Source organism: Podarcis pityusensis (assembly GCF_964106645.2).
Source record: "Podarcis pityusensis genome assembly, chromosome: 7".
Taxonomy (NCBI): domain Eukaryota; kingdom Metazoa; phylum Chordata; class Lepidosauria; order Squamata; family Lacertidae; genus Podarcis; species Podarcis pityusensis.
In genome coordinates, this window is record NC_138031.1 from 57,808,750 (window position 1) to 57,831,977 (window position 23,228).

Below are 23,228 nucleotides of genomic sequence, written 5' to 3' on the forward strand. Positions count from 1 at the left end.
ACATAACACTTCATAAATCATTTTCAAGTTTTGTTTGGCATTAATATTTTAAACAAGATTGTGAAAGAATAATCCCAAATGTGTTTTCCTCTTGCAATAGGTGCTCTTGAGTCCATGTGTGACACTACATTTTTCCTAAAGAAAAGTGTAACACAGATGTGGCTAACCTTTTTCGCCTGGCTGCATTCACCATTGGGCAGTTGGGGGTGGGGTGCGTATAGCACATGCCAATGGTGTGTGTGGCCACTTCACACCATCGCATACACAAAATATGCACTATTTGGGAAGCCACAGGGATACACACAGAGAACTTCCCTCCTTAGCTGATCCCTGCCATCAGCTGAGCAGGGTGAGGCAATGTTCCCTCTGTACTTGTTGAACAATTGAAGTGATGAACTGGAATGATAAACAGTGAGGTGCTTTGTATCCCAATCAGGGTGCTGGATTCTGCCTACCCCAGCTCCATATTTACTTAAAGTAAATAAATCTTTCTGCCACTGCTGCCAAACTCAGTGGAGCCTTAGAAACCAGAAAAGGTATGTGTGTAGGTGTCAAGTCCCCCAACAGGATTAGCCACTTGTAATATAAAAGTAGGGAAACAAGAATCCCTCTTCACCCTCTCCCTTATTGTGGTTACTTCCGGCTCAATGGTGTAACGTTGGAAAATGTCAATCACTTCTCCTACCTAGGCAGTTATCTTTCCACAAGGGCCAACATTGATGTCAAAATCCAGCATCGCCCGAGCTCTGTGAGTGCGGCTTTCTCACGGTTGAAGTGCAGAGTGTTTGAGTACTGGGACATTTGCAGGGAAACCAAAATGCTTGTTTACAAAGCTGTTGTACTACCAACCTTACTATATGCTTGTGAAACATGGACCATTTATAAACACCATCTCCAACTCCTCAAAAAAGTCCATCAGTGGTGTCTCTGAAAAATTTTACACATCACTTGGGAAGACAGGAGAACTAATATCAGTGTACTGGAAGAAGCAGAGATCACCAGTGTTGAAGCAATGATTCTTCAACATCAACTTCGTTGGACTGGTCATGTTGTGCAGATGCCTGATGATTGTCTTCCAAAGCAACTACTCTATTCCGAACTTAAAATTGGAACGCGTAATGCTGCTGGTCAACAAAAGAGGTTTAAAGACTATCTCAAGGCAAATCTAAAAAAAATGTAGTATAAACACTGACAACTGGGAATCACTGGCCTGCAAGCACTCCAGTTGGAGGACAGCCTTTACCAAAGGTGTCATGGGCTTTGAAGACACTTGAACTCAGGATGCAAGGGAGAAACGTGCTTAGAGGAAGGCACGCTTGGCAAATCCACACCATGATCAACTCCCGCCCAGAAACCAATGTCCCCACTGTGGAAGGACATGTGGATCCAGAATTGGTCTCCACAGTCACTTACAGACTCATTGTTAAAACTATGGTTATGTAAGACAATCTTACTTGGCTACGAGTGATCGCCAAAGAAGAAGAAGAACTTCTGGCTAAGCACATTTATATTATCCAAAACAAATTACAGTGGGGCTGAACACTTTTTTACATAATGTTGTTCTGTTCTAATGCTTTAGAAAAATTGGATCCATTTTTAGTGGCAAAAAACATAGGCTTTCTTTGGGGTCTGTGTTCTGGTGGGGTGAGAGTCCCAAGTGAGGTGGCTATAGTAAAGGTAAAGGGACCGCTGACCATTAGGTCCAATCACAGAAGACTCTGGGGTTGCAGCGCTCATCTCGCTTTATTGGCCGAGGGAGCCAGCACACATCTTCCGGGTCATGTGGCCAGCATGACTAAGCTGCTTTTGGTGAACCAGAGCAGCGCACAGAAACGCCGTTTACATTCCCGCCGGAGCAGTACCTATTTATCTACTTGCACTTTGATGTGCTTTCGAACTGCTAGGTTGGCAGGAGCAGGGACTGTTTCTACATTTGAAAGAAGACAGGTTCAAACTTTTACCTAATTTGTCTGTGGGGGAACAAGTGCTACTGTGAAAATCAGGGTCATGAGTGGCTCACTCTTTCTGCATTTCTAATTGATAAAGCTTTGACATTGCCTTCAGAAGTCTTTGAAGTGTGGAAAAGGGAAATCCATATTGAGCAACATGAAGAATGGGGCAAAGTTTTCCACTGTATGAGTTTTGAAATGGATCTGTATTCCAAACTGAATCTATCCTGACATTCTATTCAGTTCAGATCATAACAGTTATGTAATACAGAGCTTTTGAATCTTTTTTCAGAGTTGTTCAACCACACCAACAGCTTTTTGATGAAGAGGAGATGCCAGCAAGTGAGAATGAAGAGCCTGGCCCATCTAAACGGAAACGCCAGCCAAGTATGTCTGAAACAATGCCACTATACACTCTTTGTAAAGAAGATTTAGAAAGTATGGATAAAGAGGTGAGTTCGATTGTGTACTGCTGAGTAATTAAGTGACATGACACGTTTTTAGTGCAATAGAGATATCCAAGCACCTCTAGGGTATGGGAAGATGAAGAGTGACGGTTAGGCTCAAAAATGAGATTTTTAATTTCCATTGATAAACTGGTTTATCTTAATGCTTCATCTGGAACTTGAATGTGGAAACATTATCTGTTTCTTAGCATAACTTACATTTTATATTCGTTCAGAGGAAATTTGACTGCACAGTTTGATTGCAGTTACTACCCAGTGTTTCCTACCTGAGGCTCATCTGTATATATTTGGTTACATGTAACATACTGCAGAACATGTAATAGATATTAAATATTTTAATTGTATAGTTACTTAATATCTGGCCCTGCTTTCCTTTCCCAGCAAGAAATAACACTTTTTATATGTGTAGCAGATACGAAATGAAAGTTGAATATTATGAAGTCTTATTCTGAAACCTATACACTCAAATGAGATGAAGTTGAGCTATTTCTTGAAATACCTTGATTCATAGATTTTTTTCTTTTATCTCATTTTTACCCAATAATATTTTTGCTTCACACTTCAGAACTTATCACTGCAATTCCTGAAGTTGAAACACAATTAGAAATGAAATCCAGGGACTCTCTATAATCTTAGCAGATACACTAGAGCCTCAGTGGCACCTGCAGCCCATAGTTCATGCAGTGTTCTTATGAGGGATGCCCTTTGTATCCCTTCAGCCTTATGATGGGGAAGTCAAACTTTTGTATTTGGATGCTAAAGGATAGTGGGGAAATTGGAGGTTTCTTCCTTAGTTTTAACTAATACTGATTTTATTTTGCATATGTGTGTGTCAGAATTGCTTGCTCCAGAGAATGTCATTTCTTTATTTCCATCTACTCAGCTTTTATTCTCTGTATGAATTGTAAAAATGTTAAGTCCTGTATAGGCAATTACTAAGAATAGCTGCAATCTGCATAAGCATTTTTTAAATAAATAGTGGCTGGATCCCCTGCTGCTATGGAGAAACTGCTAGCAGCCTATAATCTGAAGATGAATAACTCCCCAAGAACCACACACTGTTTACTTTAATAGTTGAATAAAAATTCCCCCACAAATGGTCAAGTCCTTACAAGTTTTTGCAGAGGTACATTAGTTCTGATAGCAGTAATCGAAAGCACTGCCTCAACTTGTCTTTATGTTCACACACATCAAATGTGCTGGATGTTTCAGCCTGTTTTGGTCTCCTGCTGGTCCATTTGCTGGAGGCAGAATGGACTTGCAACCTACATGGATGCTTTCCCAGAATGTATGTAGAATTCTACTGGGGAGTATTGGCTGATTCTTATAACGTGTCCCAGTCTTAAGGTGCCCTAAAACTTAGAATTAGTTGAAATGGAGATTCCCGTGATATATTTGCATTCCCTAAGACATAGTAAAACAGGAACAGTTGAAGTTTCAGCTGGAGGACTGCATTCCCTTGTGGACAATGTGGGAACTGCATGCAGGTAGGAGACAGGGTCAGAGATGCAACTGGGCAGAACACAAGATTGGCTTTTGTCTCTGTCCAATAGATTACAACCAGGCACCAAAAGTCAGAGGCTTCTGCATCCACCCACACTTCTATGCACTATTCTGGCAAATTAGAGTCATCATTATAGTTCAATGGCAGTATAACACGCCTGGAAAAGAAAGAAGATTTCTAGGAACCTCGTTTTGGTTTGCTTTGAAAGTTATCCCACTCTGTATCCTACAAAGCAGACCTAGACAGTATGCACTTGTTTCTTCTTATCAAGATCCTTTTCTCTGTATCAAAAGGAAACTGCTTGTTGATTTTTAGCATCCCTGAAGAACACAGGAAATCAAAGTGTAACCTGCAACAAAATGTTTGCATTCTGCTCCTGAAGAGGAGTGCTTCAAGATTCCAGTCATTCTGGAACAGCAGCTATGTAGCGGCACATGCTTTTTGCCCCTAACTCCACCCAATCTCTAGTCTGCCCATCCCTTTCTCTTATATAAAAATAAGAGTGTTTCTAGTTCTGAGATTCTTTCCTTTGTCTACCTACAGGAGGCTTAGGAATTCATGTTACCACCAGATCCCCGTAAAAGGTGTATTGACACCTGAGTGGTTGAAATAAATTTCTGGGTCCAGGCTGGTGTTTTCCTCCCCAGGAGCAGCTGCACCATTGCCTCCTTCAAGGCAGCAGTTTGTCAGGTTTGCATACCTGTTTAAGGTAGCATCACCAGTTCAAGTTTTGCGTGTTTGTTGTCAGCACCAAGAGTCTTCACAAAAGTATTCCACCTCAGGTAGAAAGGTGTTTTTAGTTTACCACTTCCTGAGGTTCCCTTCGAGGTAGAAAGCCTACAAGACATTCAGCACACTTTCAACACTAGAATTCCACAGCTTCCTGGTTAAGAAATAAAAAGCCATATCCTGCCCTCTCAGAACATTCAATACCTTAGGGCCGTAATGGACACAGCCTAAGCCCAGGTAGTCCTGTCTCCAAAAAGGTTAATGAACCTGTGTCCAGGCATTTCTTCTCAGACTGCCAGAATATCAGCAGACCTAATATCCTTGTTACATGGCTTCTTGTCTAGCCATCCTGCCTTTGGTTTACAGTTACTCCAATGGCTCCACCACCACCACCAGAAGACCATAGCACAGAACAGTCACTTTCCAGTGTCCTGCCATGCCAACTCCACTCTGTTCTCCAGTGGCAGCTGAACCCCGCCAACCTAACCACAAGCACCCGCTTGCAGTAGCCTCCCTTGGTCATCCTCATGGGTGCCAGCCTTGAGGGCTGCGGAGCTCATTACCAGAACCCTATGTCTCAAAGGAACTTAGTCTCCCTCAGAGGCCAAGAGCAGTATCAGCTGGCAATAACTTTGAGCAGTCAAGTTACCACCTGAAACCTTTCATTCTCTAATCCACCAACACATCCTATGAGCCTATGGGGTAACCAACCTGGTTCCCTTCATAGATTGTTAGACTCTAACTCCTATCAGCCAGTATAACCAATACAGTGGTACCTCGGGTTACATACACTTCAGGTTACATACGCTTCAGGTTACAGACTCCGCTAAACCAGAAATATTACCTCGGGTTAAGAACTTTGCTTCAGGATGAGAACAGAAATTGTGTTCCGGCGGCGCGGCGGCAGCAGGAGGCCCCATTAGCTAAAGTGGTGCTTCAGGTTAAGAACAGTTTCGGGTTAAGAACAGACCTCCAGAATGAATTAAGTTCTTAACCCGAGTGTGATGGGACGATGAGCTGCTTGTGTGTAAAATCCTAGTCCCTCAGAGTTTGGTCAAGTTTGCAAACCTCTGTCTGTAACGGAGCCCCTTAAACATGGCTCCGTCAGTCGCTGGCAGATTCCGACAGTGGTTGCTTTCGGAATCGCTTCCAACATAAAAGCTCCTTAACGGAAACACGTCTTCTGGACTCTCTGCGTGACAGTTTCCGGCGAGGAGTGGGTGTCCCTACAGGAGGTCCTGAAACCTCCCCACTGTTTTCGCTGGAAGTGTCTCTGAGCCATCCCTCCAGCTCCCTTTCCCTCAGCTCAGCTCCTCTCCCCCTACTGGTTCCCTCTTCAGCTGCTGAGTCTCTCCCAACCTGTGTGAGCCCTTTCACTTCCCTTCCTTCCGATGGCAGTTCCCTGACATCCACCTCCCCTCCAGGGCCCCCTTCATCCCCTCTCGCCCCCTCCTCTACGGGCGGTGAGGAGGCAAAACCCCGGAATGAACTTCCTTCATCTTCCGATGTCCCGAACACTTCTCTCCACCTGTTGCGGTTCCTGGTCTCGAAGTACTCCTCCTCCTCAGAGTCCATCTCCCCTTCCCCTTCCGATTCCGAGAATCCTTCCAACTCCTCCTCCTCATCGGTGGTCCCAAAGTATTCCCTCCGGAACCTCTCCACAGGCTGAGGTTTCCTTGGGAACCTTTGATGGAACGTTTCTATCAATACCTCGTCATTGATATCTTCTGCCATTACCCAAGTGTTTTCTGACTCCGGTTCTCCTTCCCACGCTACCAAATACTCCACCTGATCCCCCTTCCATCTGGCGTCGAGGATTTCTGCCACATGGCTGCTGCATTCCCTTTCTTCTATGACCGGTCCCCGAGTGGCCATCCCTTCTCGTCCCCCCTCATACGGTGACAGTAACGACCTGTGAAATACTGGGTGCAGTTTCATGTGGTTGGGTAACCGGAGCCTGAAAGCCACTGGGTTGACCTGTTGAATGACCTCAAAGGGACCCAATCTCCTGGGTCTTAATTTCTTACAACCTCCTTTGAACGGCAACCCTTGGGTTGACAGCCACACCCTATCTCCCACCCTTATGGTTTCACCTTCCCTTCGGTTCTTGTCTGCCTGCCTCTTGTATTCTTCCTTCGCCCTTTCTAAGTTGAGTTGGAGCTGACGATGGATTGCTTCCATTTCTTCTACAAAATGCTCGGCTGCCGGGACACCCCATCTCTCCCCTTCTCCCCCTGGGAAAGCCCTGGGATGACACCCATAATTAGCCAAGAAGGGGCTCATCCCTGTGGACACATTCTCGGCATTGTTGTAGGCAAATTCCGCCAGCGCCAACTTTTCTACCCAGTCATTCTCTCTGTCATTGACATAACACCTCAGGTATTGCTGGAGGACCCCGTTTGCTCTTTCCGCCTGCCCGTTGGTTTCAGGGTGCCGGGCAGTCGAAAAGTTGACCTCCACCTGCAGTAAGCTCATGAGCTTCCTCCAGAACCTGGAAGTAAATTGTTTTCCTCGGTCTGAGACCACCCTCAATGGCACCCCGTGCAACCTAAAAATGTGTTCTACAAATAACTTCGCTGTCTCTTCCGCCGTGACTGCATGCGAGCAGGCTACAAAGTGGCACATCTTTGTTAGTAGGTCTACCACCACCATGATGGCTGTTTTCCCCTTGGACTTCGGCAGATCAGTCATAAAATCTATCGACACTGCCTCCCAAGGTCGTTCTGGGGTTGGTAAGGGTTCTAATAGCCCCGCCGGTGCCCGCCTCTCCCCTTTGGCTCGCTGGCATTGCTCACACCCTCTTACATACTCCCGTACATCTTCCCTCACCTTAGGCCACCAAAATTCCCTGGTGACCAACCACATGGTTTTGTGTTGTCCAAAATGCCCCGCCGTGGGGCTGTCGTGCAACTGCTTGAGTACCCTCCCCCTTAAGTCTCCTTCAGGGATATACAGTGCCCCTTTGTAATACAAAGCTCCATTTCTTTCCTCGAAACCCCCTGGTTCCTCTCCCTCACCCCTAAGACCTCTGAGCTTATTCTGGGCGTATTCATCATTCTCTGTTTCCTCTACCAGTTCTCTTTGTCCCACCAATGCCGCCCCACACACCCAGCGGTCCTCTGGAATGACATGTCTCTCTTCGGGTGCTCCCTCCCCCTCCAAATATTCAGGTTTGCGTGAGAGAGCGTCCGCCCTAATGTTCTCTGGGCCTGGCACGTAACAAATCTCAAAGTTAAATTTGGAGAACTCCTGGGCCCATCTCACTTGCCGTTGGTTGAGCACTCGTGCCGTCCTCCAATACTCTAGGTTCTTGTGGTCAGTGCACACTTGCACCTTATGTTGTGCGCCAATTAGCAGGTGCCTCCATCTCCGGAACGCCTCATGAATGGCTAGTAGTTCTCGGTCATACACCGTGTAGTTCCTCTCGGATTTGTTCAGCTTTCGCGAAAAAAAGGCACACGGTCTCCACTCTGACTCCTCCTTCCCTGGCTGCAGAAGCACCGCCCCAATAGCTCTGTCTGATGCGTCAGTTTCCACTCTCATCGGTTTTTGTAAATCCACATGCAGGAGTTGTTGTTCCGAGGCGAAGGCCCTTTTTAGTTCCTCAAATGCTCGCTCCGCCTCCTCAGTCCAAACGAACTTCTTCTTACTGCTGAGACAGTCCGTAATGGGCGCCGTCAGGTGGGCAAAGTTTCGGATGAACTTACGATAGAAGTTCCCAAATCCTAGGAACCTCTGCACATCCTTCCTTGTTTTGGGTGTTTTCCATTCCAGCACCGCCTGGACCTTGCCGGGATCCATGGCCAATCCCTTGTCTGACAGGCGATACCCCAGGAATTCCACCTCCTTGGTATGAAACTGACACTTCTCCAGTTTCACCCACAGCTGGTTGGCTTGCAGCCTGCTCAACACTTCTCTGACGTCTCTCACATGCTGCTCCTCATTCTCAGAATACACCAACACGTCGTCTAAGAAGGCCACACAATTCTTGTAAAGCAAAGGCCCCAGGACGTGGTTCATAAACGATTGAAAGCACGCGGAGCCTCCTTGTAGGCCGAAGGGCATAACTAAATATTCAAATGCCCCCAAAGGGGTGAACATGGTGGTTTTCCATTCATCCCCCTTCCTTATTCGTATCAGGTTGTACGCCCCCCTTAGGTCCAGTTTAGTAAAAATCTTTCCCTTCCTGACCCTTGTCAAAATGTCGTCAATCCTTGGCATAGGGAAAGCCACTGGTTCTGACACTGCATTTAAGGCCCTGAAGTCACACACAAGCCTCGGCTTGTTCGTGTTTTTTTTATCCACAAAAAACACTGGGCTGCCCCCCACCGCCCTGGACTCTCTGATGAACCCTCTCTTCAGGTTCTTGTCAATGAACTCTCTTAGCTCCTGCATCTCTCTGTCTGACATGGCGTACAGCTTGCCTACAGGGAGCTGTGCCCCAGGGAGTAAATTGATTTGACAGTCAAAGGGTCTATGCGGGGGTAGTTGGTCAGCTTCCCTTTCGCTGAAGACGTCGCGGAGATCTGCGTATTGTCGTGGTACCTTCACGTTCTCCGTTACTTCAGTCCCTGCTAGGGTGGCTTGGGCCCCTGCCAAACCCTTTCCCTCTTTGCAGTGTTCTAAGCAATGTGCTGAACCAAAAGAAACCACTCTCTGATGCCAGCCCACCAGCGGATCATGTAACGCTAGCCAGCTCATCCCCAATATAATGGGAGCTCCTCCCAAGGTGGCCACATTAAACGCTATCAGTTCGGTGTGCCTTGCCACCTTCATTATCATTGGGACGGTCTGCAAGCTGACTTCTCCTCCCAACAGCTCCCTGCCATCGATCGTGGTCACCTGCAGGGGGTTGCTTAAAGGGATCGTCTGTATCTGGTGTTCAGCTGCAAACTCTTTGCTCATGAAATTGCAGGAGCTGCCTGAGTCCAACAGCGCCTTTATCTTTAGAGGGTGTCCGTTTGGCAGCTCTAGCGCCACTTCTATCACTAGGGCGGGTTTAGGAGGTTCTGGCGTGGGCACTTTCACTGCTCTTTGGCCTGGCTGCTGTGCCCCGACGGTGGCAGCCAGGCGTTGGCTTTTACTTGCTTCGGTATTTCTTCCTCTCTTCCCTCCACAGCTCCTACCATCCCTTGCCATTCCTTCCTCTGGGGGCAGACTCTGGCAAAGTGACCTGGCTGTTGGCAGAGATAGCATTTCCGGGCGCCTTTTCCCTCCTTCTTTCCCCCCTCACTGGGCTTTGAAACTGCGCGCGCGCGCGCTGTTCCGATTTCCATTGGCTCTGCCGGCGGGAAAGTTGGCTCTGGAATGTCTGGAATGCGGAACTCCTTCCAACGTTCCCCCTTCCCTTCCCGCCTCTCCAATGCTCTCGCCTCCTGGCGCGCTCCTATGGTCAGCGCTGATTTGGTCAGCTGGTCCATAGACTCCGCCCTGGGCGCCCGGGAAAGTTCGTCTTTCACAGCCGAAGAAAGCCCTTCTTCAAAGAGCATTTGAATGGGTTCCGCCGATAGATCCCACCCCAATTTATGGATCAACATGGTGAACTCAGTCCAGTACTCACGGACAGATCGGCTCCCCTGTTTGCAAGCCATTAACTGTCTGCGGACCACTCCCTGTTCAATATCGCTGGAAAACATCAGATCCATGGCGCGAAAGAACTTCATCGTGTCCTTTAGGACGTCACTATTCGCTGCCATCAGGGGTCTAACCCAGTCTCTCGCCCCCTTTTCAAGATGCCCAATCCCGAAAGCCACTCGTGATTCCTCGTCAGGGAATTCATCAAACTGCAGATTGAGGGCATATTGCATCTCTGTCCGAAAGCCATGATAGTCTTTGGGCTCCCCCCCAAACTTCTGCACCAATCCTGGTACCTTTCTGACGAGCTGGGTGTCTTTCCCCTTTTTGTCTGCATCCTGAGCCCTCCTCTCCTCAAGCCTCGCCGTCTGCAGCGCTAGCTGGACCTCCAACACCCGGTACCTTTCTTCCAGGCTTGGACCCGCTCCAGCTCCTGCTTCTCCGGTTCCGGCTGGGTTGCTCATGATGCCTTCTCCTGCACAAGCTGCTCACGAAGACTGTCGGAATGCTGTGATGGGACGATGAGCTGCTTGTGTGTAAAATCCTAGTCCCTCAGAGTTTGGTCAAGTTTGCAAACCTCTGTCTGTAACGGAGCCCCTTAAACATGGCTCCGTCAGTCGCTGGCAGATTCCGACAGTGGTTGCTTTCGGAATCGCTTCCAACATAAAAGCTCCTTAACGGAAACACGTCTTCTGGACTCTCTGCGTGACAGTTTCCGGCGAGGAGTGGGTGTCCCTACAGGAGGTCCTGAAACCTCCCCACTGTTTTCGCTGGAAGTGTCTCTGAGCCATCCCTCCAGCTCCCTTTCCCTCAGCTCAGCTCCTCTCCCCCTACTGGTTCCCTCTTCAGCTGCTGAGTCTCTCCCAACCTGTGTGAGCCCTTTCACTTCCCTTCCTTCCGATGGCAGTTCCCTGACACCGAGGTACCACTGTAACCAGAAATGATGGAAGGTGGCTTTCAATGACATCAGTAGTGTACCATGTGGACTCTAGAGGGATCAGGTTTTGGGATGGCTGCAATTCCTTTTCCTATAATATTGAGTGGTGCAGGGACAGTTATGGCTCTTGGAGTGTGAGTGAAAATCTCAAAAATAAAAATCATTTGTAGGCACCTGCTTAATTTTTGCCTTTGAATAACAAAAGTGAGGGGGGTTGTTTAAGTGTGTTGATGGAAATGCCCTGCCCCCCCCCCAATCTCCCTAATATATTTCAAAAAATCTGCTTGGCACTAGGTGTTGAGTGACATGACTATCTGCTCCCAATGTTTTGTTTGGGAGAAGAGGATGTTTTGTTGCCTTTTCCCCCTTTGTGTCTTCCTTGTAGTGGTGGAGAGACTGCTATGTTAAAGTTACTGGTATAATATAAAAAGCCAGCCTGAGAGCTCTGGAGATAGAGGCAATACAAGGAAAAAAAGACTAGGAATTAGTTCAGATTCTATTATTATAAAGCGTTTGACTGAGAGGATGCTATACTTCTTAAGTCTGTATGTTAGATGCCTGTGTAGCTGAAGTAAGCTTTGGAATGTTCTCATGAATGCTGGAGGGACCTCAGTTCTTAAACTGCATGTGGAAAACAGATCACATTTAGTGAAACCACCCTCTCGTTAAAATGGCAGAATGGTTGAATGCATGTTAAAGAGTAAGGTGCAATTTAGCACAACCAAGAAGACACTATTATTTTTTATTTATACATAAGTTCACTTCAAGGATGTTAGTTATTTCTGTACTTGCATTTCAAGTGCTGGAGGAATACATTGGGCGCCAGCATGTCTTGTAACTGGTTTCCATCCTCGGGTATGCAGACATTAACATTAAACACTTCTGCAGGAGCATTTATTCAGGGAAAGGCAGAAAATACAGAACTGTGCAGTTTCAAGCAACATGAATTATCTTCCACCACACCTTCTCTATCGACAGTGTATTGCTATGCTCTAATCAACATACATGGTGGGCATGGACCTCAGTTCTGGTAGCAAATATTTATTGAAATAGAAGCAATTACCAAACAAAATGCCTTTGAATGTCCACAGCTGGCACTGCTCAATCTTTTCATGGGAGGTACTTACAGTTTAAAGCAGGCATAGGCAAACTCCGGCCCTCCAGATGTTTGGGACTATAATTCCCATCATCCCTGACCACTGGTCCTCTTAGCTAGGGATGATGGGAATTGTAGTCCCAAACATCTGGAGGGCTGGAGTTTGCCTATGCCTGGTTTAAAGCTTTAATAAGGTTTGTAATAACAAGATGCAGCAAAAATTTTGGAGAATGCTTTGCGATACACAAATTTAATAAATAGTAATAAAGTTTGTCTGGGGAAAGAGTGGCTGGGGAAACTCAGCCAGATGGGCGGAGTATAAATAATAAATTATTATTATTATTAAATAGCACTTGTCTAACAAAATAAAATTGGCACTAGGTTTAAAGGATAAAGACTCTTTTAGAATTGATCAGTACAGCTTTTTTATCTACCTGACTAAAATGAAACATATAATACTTTTTGGTTAACGTAAACTACATTCTTGTCTACACAAATGGTTGTGTGAGATAACTACTTAATTGGTTTTGGGGACATTACTTTGGATCTATTGTATTTTATGTGTGTACAATGTTGTATGTTGTGCTCTAATAAAACATTTTTTTTGTTAAGAATCATAGTAGCTGCTTTTCATTTAGGGTTAATGGAAAATTTCTTAGATCTCATTACACAATTCCACACTTTTCTTTTCCTCAGTATGACCTCCAGTTGTATTTAATCATAGCAGCAAATAATGTTTTTCGCCATTGCCTAAACGTACAACATGGAATTACAAGTTATTGTAAACATTTCTCTCCAAACATATATTATTATATCCCTGTTCTTTCAGCTTTGGATACTTTTATTACTTACATTAGAAAATATGTGTTAGATGTTAATCCATATAGAGTATCAGTCATATCAAGCTCTAGAATGTGGACACAGGCTTTTTTGTCTCAGTAGTCCAATCCTAAGCACATTTATTCTGAAATTTTATTGAAGTCAGAGGAGGTAACTTCATAGTACGTATAATTATGATTGCAGCATCAATGGGATACCAGTTTAGACAAATACCTCCTACTTGCTGTGCTAGTTTGCTCTGTCAATCCAAAAAATATGGTGCTTTGAAGTTTTTCTGTCTTTGATTCAAGCATTCCTACAACCTGAAAGAAAAGGATGCTTTAGAAGTTGTGGATAAAACTTTTAAAGAGCTTTTTCAGATTCATCTCTCACTACATATATTTTCTGGTTCTCTCTCTCTTTATATATATAGGTCTCTCTCTATATAGGGGGTAGAATTCTCGCTCTATCCCGTCATATACCGTACTCTTCCTTTTTCACGAGTTTTCTATTAATATTAAACAACTATGATTTGGAAGTAGTCAGTCATTATTTATTGATGCCCCACACATCAACAAGAACATGTGCGTATTGAAACTTCTGTAGCTTTCCATACGCAGTATTGGGGCAAAGTTGTGATTTAATTTAATTCAGTTTTATCCAATTTAAAACATTAAATTAAAATGCAAGTACTCTTTTCTCACAGATGTAATTGCTCAGTATTCTATTCTCATTTGACTGTTGCATTAATTTATGTATTGCCTTATGCTGCCCTGAGAAGCTTGGAATTTTAAAAGATGCATCAGAAAGTCATTGATACGGATAGGCAGTCATTGTGCAATTGTTCTGCTAAACTGTTGTGTCATTATTAATGCTTGATCATTTGGCAGGTTGATGACATATTGGGAGAAGGCAGTGACGACAGCGACAGTGAAAAAAAGAAGACAGGAGATGGAAAGGCAGCACCACAGAGTAAAGCAAAAGAAACTGTAAATGTAAAAATAGAAGAGAGACCTGCTTCGACATCTTCAAGTGAAAGAAGCTTGACAGGCAGTGTACCCAGGTATGTGCTCTTTACCTTATTAAAATGAATAGTGTTGGTGTTCTCTGCATTATATTCCTTTCACCTACTACTTCTTTAAAGTGCATATAAAAATTATGTAACAGACTTCCAAAGCTTTTCTGCCAGTATGCATAAGAAAGTCTGAAAATCCTGGAACTTGGATGAAATAACCATGGCTTACATTAACTATAGTTCCTTGGGTGTAGATGAAATGTTAAAGTGCAGTTTCTGTACATATAAAAACAGATGCAAAAGCCTCTGATCTCTTATTACAGCTATGCTAGAAGAGAAAGAAAGAAAGTGCATGAACCCAAGGCTTGCAGCTGCTTATTACTGTCACAGTAAACCATAGTTTATGATAACGTTCAAAATTGCCTGTTGATAAACTGAGAACGCTTTAATGCTGAAGGCAATGCCTGCAATCTTGTGGCAGCAGCAGGGAAAAGGAGAAACGCATGACCCTGAGGCTCGTTCATATAATGCTAAATCATAGTTTACTGTTGCATCTGAATGAAGTCACTGTCTCAGTAATCCTTATAGCAACCCTGTAAGGTTAGGGCAGTATTATCCCTGTATTGCAGTGGTTACAGCCGAGGCTGAGAAAATGGTGCCTTACCTATGGCCACTGTATAAGTTATGACCGAGGTGAAGTTTGGACTAGGAAATTTCACACTCAAAACAGTGCAGTCTTGGTTTATGATTCCTCAGAGTCAAGTCCCAGTTTGTTTTGTGGGGCTTAATTCTATGCATATACAGTTGTACCTTGGTTTGTGAATGCCTTGTGACTCGAATGTTTTGGCTCCCGAACGCCGCAAACCTGGAAGTGAGTGTTCCGGTTTGTGAAGGTTCCTTGGAACCCGAACGTCCGACGTGGCTTCTGATTGAGTGCAGGAAGCTCGAATGTTTTCGGAAGTCGAATGGACTTCCGGAACGGATTCTGTTCGAGAACCAAGGTATGACTATCTTATGGATAAGATTGAAGCCTTATCCATTTTGCTTTTTGGCTGAAGTCTGCAGGAGTTCCCTACAACACTGAGCATAGGTTTGCTTTTTAAATTTTAGAAGACATTGTAGTTTAAAAATTCAGAACATGAAACAAAGCTACATCGTTGAATATTATCCAGGTTTTGTTGAATATTATCCAGGTTTCCTACCATGTTAAATATTATTAACATCTGTTGTAGAAATGAATGCTTGCTTGGTCATATGATATGCAAATGCTGTGCTTTTTCAGGTCTCTAAATTATAGTACTGCCTGTCAGGGCAATAATATGGCACACAATACAGCTTCTATAATAAATACATAAAATTACTCAAACCTATTTTGAAATAAGATGTGTACCCTTAACAGTGGCAACAATTCTCTCATGACTGCTAGCTTGACCCCAAACTACCAATTATCATGCACTGTAAAGCATGCACTCTTATTAACAGCTCTGTGCACAGACCTTCAGAGCCTCCCTTATGCTTTTTTACCTACAGAAATCTAAAAAACCCACAAGTGAAGGTGACAGATGCAGCTTCTAAAACATCTGGGGAGTTTAAAATCATAATTCACAAGTAGGATCCTTTACATTTTTTTAAGGGTAGTCTTTGCTAGCTGTTCCATCTAAAACCAATTCTGCATATCTTAAGAGATTTGGCAAACCTCTGTGAAAAGTTACAGCTATTTGCATAGTGAGTAATCCTTTGCACACAGAGCTGATGTAAAGCACGCCAGGGTAAGTTCAGCTGGCATAAAGTTACACCAGATCCAAACCTGGTTCAGTAGCAAGGCAGCAGCAGCTGCTCAAGTCTAGCAGAGGGAAAACAAGCCTTTAAAATAGTGTTCGGTGCCAGCTTGCCAGGTCACATGATGGAACTGAATGGGCCTAGGATCCAGCCTAGGTTCCCCTCCCCCTCTGGTTCCATCTGCAGAACACCACTTTTTAGGTACTTACACCAGCTTTGGTGCAGTCAACTGAGGCTGGAATGAGCACATTATGCCAGTATATCTTCTGCTGAGCCAGACTTAACACTAGCCAACCTGGGAATCAGCCAGCTGGGCCAAAGATCTGTTGCATATTAAGCTGCTCAGCCCAGCAGATCCTGCCATAGGATTACTGCTCTAGTCTCTCATTTCTCAGAATAATGAATTCACCCTTTGTACTTCAACATTTCTTAGAACATAGTACTTCATTGTTCATGCACATGAAATGCATGTGCTTTTTGACTATAACTCCTGACTGTTTTCCTTTTCACCACCTGTGGAGTATACAAAGTTGGAAACACGCCAGTCTTCTCCATAATGAGATACAACATTTATTTATTACATTTAGCTGCATTTGCTCAATAATAGAACTTATTATTACTTTCTTATATTCTAATTATTTATTAATCTGAACCAGGTCAGAGTTCATTAAGCACTAGTTTTTTGAAAACAAAAAACAGGGAATTCATTATGGATCTTGCAAGATATGTTGGAACATGCACATTCCCCATGAGCTCTTGGGAGTTTCTCAAAGAGCTTGGGAATGGAAAATATCTACGATGCTTCTCCGTGTGGGTAGTTCCTCCCCATTCCTCTTTAGTTGAGACGTTTCCATAATTTCTCTGCAGAATTAGAGTGCACCATCGGATGGAACAGATGTTTATCTCATGAGAATTACACGTGGATTCTCCTCCACACACAATGTTATGAGTGCTTGCAGTTTCAACAGTGGTCAAATAAATAGCAGCAAGAGTCATAAGTACCATATTTTTTAAAAAAGACTCACCTGTTGTCAAAAACTTCAAAGAAATTGCTGAAAAAGAGAAGACGGATGAGATTCTCTTGCACTTTTCTCGGCCAGTGTCCTTATACCAAAAAGTTACCCATATATAGCCTCTAAAGGCTGTTTCTAAGGAAGACAAATGTATTCCACCAGAACAATTTATTAACTTCACCGTTTGTTGTCTATACATTTTTCTTTCTTCTATCGCTTGACAGTTTCCATAGATCTACAACTTGATGGAATGCAAGCTCATGAATAATACTGTTATGATTTACAACGGGCTGCAAAACCTCGTTTTGGACAAAACGTTTCATAGCATCCTCTTCAATAAGAAAAACACTCTTAGGTCATTGTCCTACATACTACACTGCAGCAGACTCCCAATTTTGCAGTTATACAATCCAGTCAAGACTACATTGGTTTGATGTTTTGTTTCTCAAGATGTTTAATAGGATTTTTAAATAGTGTCATTTCTTGCCATTTATAACTTGGCCAAGTTATCCAAAGAGATTGCAGGAATGAACTATTGATATTGAAGGCTAATTCTGTAAGTTGTAGGCAGCTTTTCACCCAGGAATATGAACAGGAAGCTATTTAGGCTGGGCACTTTTTAAAATTTATTAGTTTTTTAATCCCACCTTTCCTCCTGATTCCCCCTGCACAGCTTCTCCCCACCCTCCCCGTGATGTCATATAGGATCAAACTAGGCATGTAACACCATGGATTGCTCAGTTGGTCCTTACTCATAGGAGCTTACTTCCAAGGGAGGCAACAGAGAAAGGAGAGTAAGCAGGTAAAGAAAGTTTTCTTTAAAAGCAGTTCCAGGGGGAAGGGGAAGGAGGAAGAAAGGTCATAGTATTCGAGCAAGAGTTTTTGAGGGACAGCTGAAAGTGGTAGAGCTGGACAAGTAAAGATCACAGGAAGAGATGTCGGGATTTAAGAGCTTCATAAAACAATGGCATATATACTACCAACCCCAATAATAGCAAGCCGTTCCTTTTCCTTTCAAGTAATTTAATAGATCTTGGCTGCAGGAAAAACCATAGGGTGGTGTATAGGGCACAAGCCATGATTCATGAATTCATAAGCGGGGAACTATTCTTTTACAGGAAAAATGCACCCATATTATAAATTTGAAAAATAATTGTCTGGGTCATTTTTCATATTGTAGTAATGAATGGGTGATGAATAGATTCTAAAAGTGCATATATGCAACAGAACTCTGGAAATGTCTGTTAATCAATATTTCTTTTGTGCTTTTACAATGAGAAAGGAGGTCAAATTCTTTCCTGGAACTTAACGCAGATAAAATATATCTGTGTCAAAATAATGTTATTTCCTGTATAAACACATTTTTTAGCTGGAAGATTTTCAGAGACAAAAGCCAAAACGTAGTTAGATACCCAGATGTTACTCTTCCCAAACCACTCTAGTTGCAGTAGGATAGTTAAGAAAAGCATACCTAGTTTTTCTTTCTAGGTCATGAATGTGAGCATGATGATTTATAACCCCTTTGATTTATCCTTAGAGAATTTCATTATCTGTACAAAGTATCTAACCTTTGAATTCTACTAAGTTCTTTACTGCATTGATATCACTTGACAGAGGATGGCACGATTTAAAGTATGCATGGTGTGCCAGTGATAGATTTAAAATATTCTTTCATCTTTCTTCAGCATTTTTCTTTTTTGTTGTTGAACAAAAAATACAGGTGCAAAACTGTTTTTTATACTTAGTAGGGCTTTGCCCATGAGTTCCAAATTCTTAATTCTTTAAAGTGATAAACTACTAGGGCCAGTTCAGATATTCAGTAGTTCCTACTCGACGACAAAAAGAGGATTAGAACTCCCCACCCCTGATTTCAAACTCTTGGCCTAATATAAATAGTGCAGCCATTCTGGAAATGCACTAAAAACTACAACGTTTTTGGCATATGTGATATTTTTCAGGCAGATTTTTATACCTAATACAAGCTGATTTTTATTATTATTCTACGCTTCAGTTGATCCCCCATATCATCTTTCCTTATTCTCATATGTGCCACAGTCCTTACCCCCTTCATTCATCTGTCATGGCTCTCAAAATTGTTGATTCACTCTCATGTGTTTTGCTGCTACTTGCTGATGTCTAGTTTTCTGTCATGTCATGTCTCCTCTCCCATCCCTGATCTCCTCCTCACTGTCATCCCAGCATAACATTCCTAGGTGTCTTGCTGATGTCTGAAACAGAGCAATGAAATTTAAGCTTATAATATTGCTGTCACTTCTGGAGAATGTAGTTTCATCCAAGTTCCTCCTCCATAGTCTTTTCTGAAGTGTCCTTTATTTATTTTACCTCCTCCACTCCCATGTCACTCTTCCCAATCCTGTCTCTACTTCTAATTATAAATCTATGGCAAAGTATCCCCTTTTTTTGCCACTTTCTGTCTCATGAATATTATTAGACCTCAGGGCAGGAATTATTACTTCTCTACAATTCCTATCATCTTAGCACTACATCAATGCTAAATAGTGAGTTTACTTCCTGCTTTGAATAAAAAGTACAGTTAATATGACTTGAACTTTAAGGGCTATGTTGCTTCAAAAATATTTTCTCTCTTTTTATTTTAATACTGCGTAAATATGTCTTATCTTCTTAATGTCCTGAGACTCAAGTGCTGTCAAAGTTGTTTCAGTTATGTAAGGAAAGCTCTCATGGGTTTAAAGAGAACTTTAAAAGACCCTTTTATCATAGCTTGATCTTGAATGTTGTTAGCCTCAGTACGACTTGGCTTTGAGACAATAGTCGTGGCATGTGTGAAGGTCAGACGTGGCAAAAAAATGCCAAATAAAACTCCAAACAGTGATTTCTTCACAGAAAAAGGCAATGCCAGCAAAAAGAATGATGGAGAGGGGGGAGTGATAATCACAGTAGGAACATTTTTCCTAGTCATTCTTGGGAATTTCTACTGATCTACTGACTATGGAAGTGAGAGCTGGACCATAAGGAAGGCTGATCGCCGAAGAATTGATGCTTTTGAATTATGGTGCTGGAGGAGACTCTTGAGAGTCCCATGGACTGCAAGAAGATCAAACCTCTCTATTCTTAAGGAAATCAGCCCTGAGTGCTCACTGGAAGGACAGATCCTGAAGCTGAGGCTCCAATACTTTGGCCACCTCATGAGAAGAGAAGACTCCCTGGAAAAGACCCTGATGTTGGGAAAGATGGAGGGCACAAGGAGAAGGGGACGACAGAGGATGAAATGGTTGGACAGTGTTCTCGAAGCTACCAACATGAGTTTGACCAAACTGCAGGAGGCTTCCCCTGTTTAACCCCTGTGAATGTAGCCATTGTTTTCTTCTGAGGTTGAAAGTAAGCAGTAGTGGCTTAGAAGTACAGTGGTACCTCTAGTTACAAACTTAATTCGTTCCGAGGTCCGTTCTTAACCTGAAACTGTTCTTAACTAGAGGCTTGCTTTCGCTAATGGGGCCTCTTGCTGCCGCTGCGCCGCCGGCACATGATTTCCATTCTCATCCTGGGGCAAAGTTCTCAACTCAAGGTAACTCTTCCAGGTTAGCGGAGTTTGTAAGTTTTTAAGATCAGAAACAAAAAAATGGCGTGCTGTGTATGGATTCCTTTATAATACCCATAAAGACAGCTAGTGTAGTTGGACCATATCCTAACAGTGTTAGGTTTGTTCATTCAATGGATCTTTGACACTTTTTTAGTGAAAGGTGGCCTTATTGATTAATATTGATGCTGCCTATGCTGGTTCCTCAGGATAGTTTTCTTGGTTATGGAAGCAGCAATGTATTTCTCTTTAAAATTCCACAATACATTTTAGGAGTCCCATCAAAGTCGTATGCAATCAGGGACTTGAGCAGGAATTGTAGGAGGAACAGGCAACCGAAATGCTAACTTACAATAGAATTGCCGCTTTCCCCATTCTGTAGACTAAATTAGATAAAATTATTCCTGCTACTTGAACGCTGAGTAGGACTGAGATGGCTTGTCAATCTCTCATACACAGATTCCCATCTGAACATTGAATTTAAAATTGCTAGAATTATCCCAAGACGTAACAACAAGCTGTTTGGCTGTGACTTTTGTTTGAAGTATTATTTGTTTGTAGCATTGACAACAAAATGTCAGGTACTTTACATGAAGGTAACATGATTACCATATTTCAGGTTAATTTTCTATTTCCAAAATCTGGATGTTTTCACAGACCTCTTTTTTTAAAAAAAGTTCTTTCATCATGTAGAAAAACCAGTTAAGATAACTGGATACTTTTATACTACCCAGTGTCTTTCATTCACATTGTAGTCCTAACAGGTAATTGAGTATCATAAAGCCTTTGAAACAGAAAGTTGAAACTAATAACTAGCTTCTCCAAGGCCTCCTAATGAATCCAAGAACAACTGAGACTGAAACAGTTTTGCCAAGTACAAACTCAAATTCTTATTCAAGCTCTTTCTGGGAACATGTCGTGAAAAGCAATATAATACAAGCTCTGGGATTTTCTTAGAGACAAGACACTAAAATAAGCATGGAAATACCTTTTCAGTATCCATTGCTATTATATGAAAAGTACAATGAAAGTTGTCAAAGGTATATGCAAGGAACACTTCCCACCCCCCTACCGTTACCAGCTTGTATTTAACTCTGATGTACTATCTAATTGACACAGCTGCTATTTAGGTTAATTATATGTCAAAAACTGCAGAATGATAGATAGTGACAGTAGACATAGTGTTAAATTAAGCCTGGGATTTTGACAAGGGTAGCTTTTGGGAGCTAACAAAAATAAAATACCCAAAACAAAACCTGATGTTGTAAAGTAGTACAAAGAAACCGGACTACCCCAATATTACTTGCTGCCAGGGGCAAAGGCAAGATTGTGCCCTCGCCTTTCCATTCTGTATGCAGAAAGCAACAGAAGGCAGACACTTGAATCTTACTTTAACAGTGATTATGAGACAGCCTTCTCCATTGATTGAGAGGGAAGCAGACTAGCTTAGGGCATATGGAGCAGATCATGTGACACACACAACTCTCCTGGCTCTGAGCCCCTCAGCACCTGACTGTCTCAATCTGATGTTTGGGTCAGCCCTGCTAAGGAAGTGTGTCATGATAACATGATCTCAAGGTGAGGATAGGATTGGCATATGGTACTAGAATGTTTCCCCATTTTTTGCAGTGTGTGTCATAGCGTACTTGAGCCACCCAAATATGTTAGGAACAGATCCCATCTATTGTTTGTTGTGTTGAAGTATTTTTGCCATGAGTTGTGGGGCTGCATAGGTTTTTAAATAAGTTAGTCTGAAATGGAGATTTGCTTTTTCAGGAAAACTAATCAAGCCTGTTCACTGACCCTTAGCAACATGTTATTTGCTTTTTCCTGCTCTCTTTTTGTAGCCTGTTGTAATCTGTGTGAGGCAAGCTAATACGTTAAGTATTCTATGTATTGTACTGATTCCAAGTGATTCCAAGTAACGTTTATTGTGGAATGCTTTTATTATTTTAAAAAACCACTAGGTTTTAAAATGAGCATTGGTAATCTGTAGTATACAAAAATTGTTCATGATATCAGAAATGCATCTAACATAGTTTTCCTAATGAACTCTAAAATGTACCATTCAGCTCTTTGTAATAACTGAAGTGCATTAAGCCTGACCACTATAATGTTTAATGGCTCTTTGGCACAAAAGGAAACACTTAAAATGTCTGCACACTGATGTTGGACTAGTTGCTTTCAGTGTAATATGCCCTGAATTGTACTATGGGGATTGACTGAAGTGAATCCATGCATATATAGATGAAATCGGTTATACATCAAAACACATACAAGAGTAAGTTAGAAAATAGCAGTGCAATTGTATACATGTCTATTCAGAAGTAAGCCACTGAATTCAGTGGGTCTTACTCCCAGGTGCTTCCATCATAAATTGCAGCATCAGAGATTTAATGTGAAGAGATCCAAGAAACCCCCTAAGGGAAGACAATTAAATATAGTAATATAAATTAAACAGGGATGTTTATGTCTGAATACATTGAAGACTGCAGCTCTGGGCAAACATTTTATTATCATGTTTATTTTTATTAGGATAAAGTTTAGTACTACAATTAATATACAGACCTCTTTTCTACTCAAGGAAGATATAAAGACAGAGGCAGAATCTCAGTTATGTGAGCATTTGTTATTCATCATTGTTTCTGTAAATCGCATATGGGCAAACTATGGCCACAATCCCAGCTCTAGACCCAAATATGAACAGCTCTCATTCCCTGTGATTCTCCTGACATGTTGCAAAGGAAGGATCAGGTCCTTTTGATAGAGAAGGAGACAGAGGGGGCA

At 42.7% G+C, this 23,228-nt stretch overlaps 1 protein-coding gene across 1 annotated transcript in view; it reads left to right on the forward strand.

Moving 5' to 3' along the window:
• The window catches only part of CTDP1 (CTD phosphatase subunit 1), a 57,475-nt gene that overhangs the window by 28,558 nt on the left and 5,689 nt on the right, over positions 1-23,228 (forward strand). The window contains exons 11-12 of the mRNA XM_081014535.1: positions 2,242-2,401; positions 13,966-14,138. Of these exons, the coding sequence (XP_080870661.1) occupies positions 2,242-2,401; positions 13,966-14,138 (333 nt within the window). The remainder of the gene's footprint in view (positions 1-2,241; positions 2,402-13,965; positions 14,139-23,228) is intronic.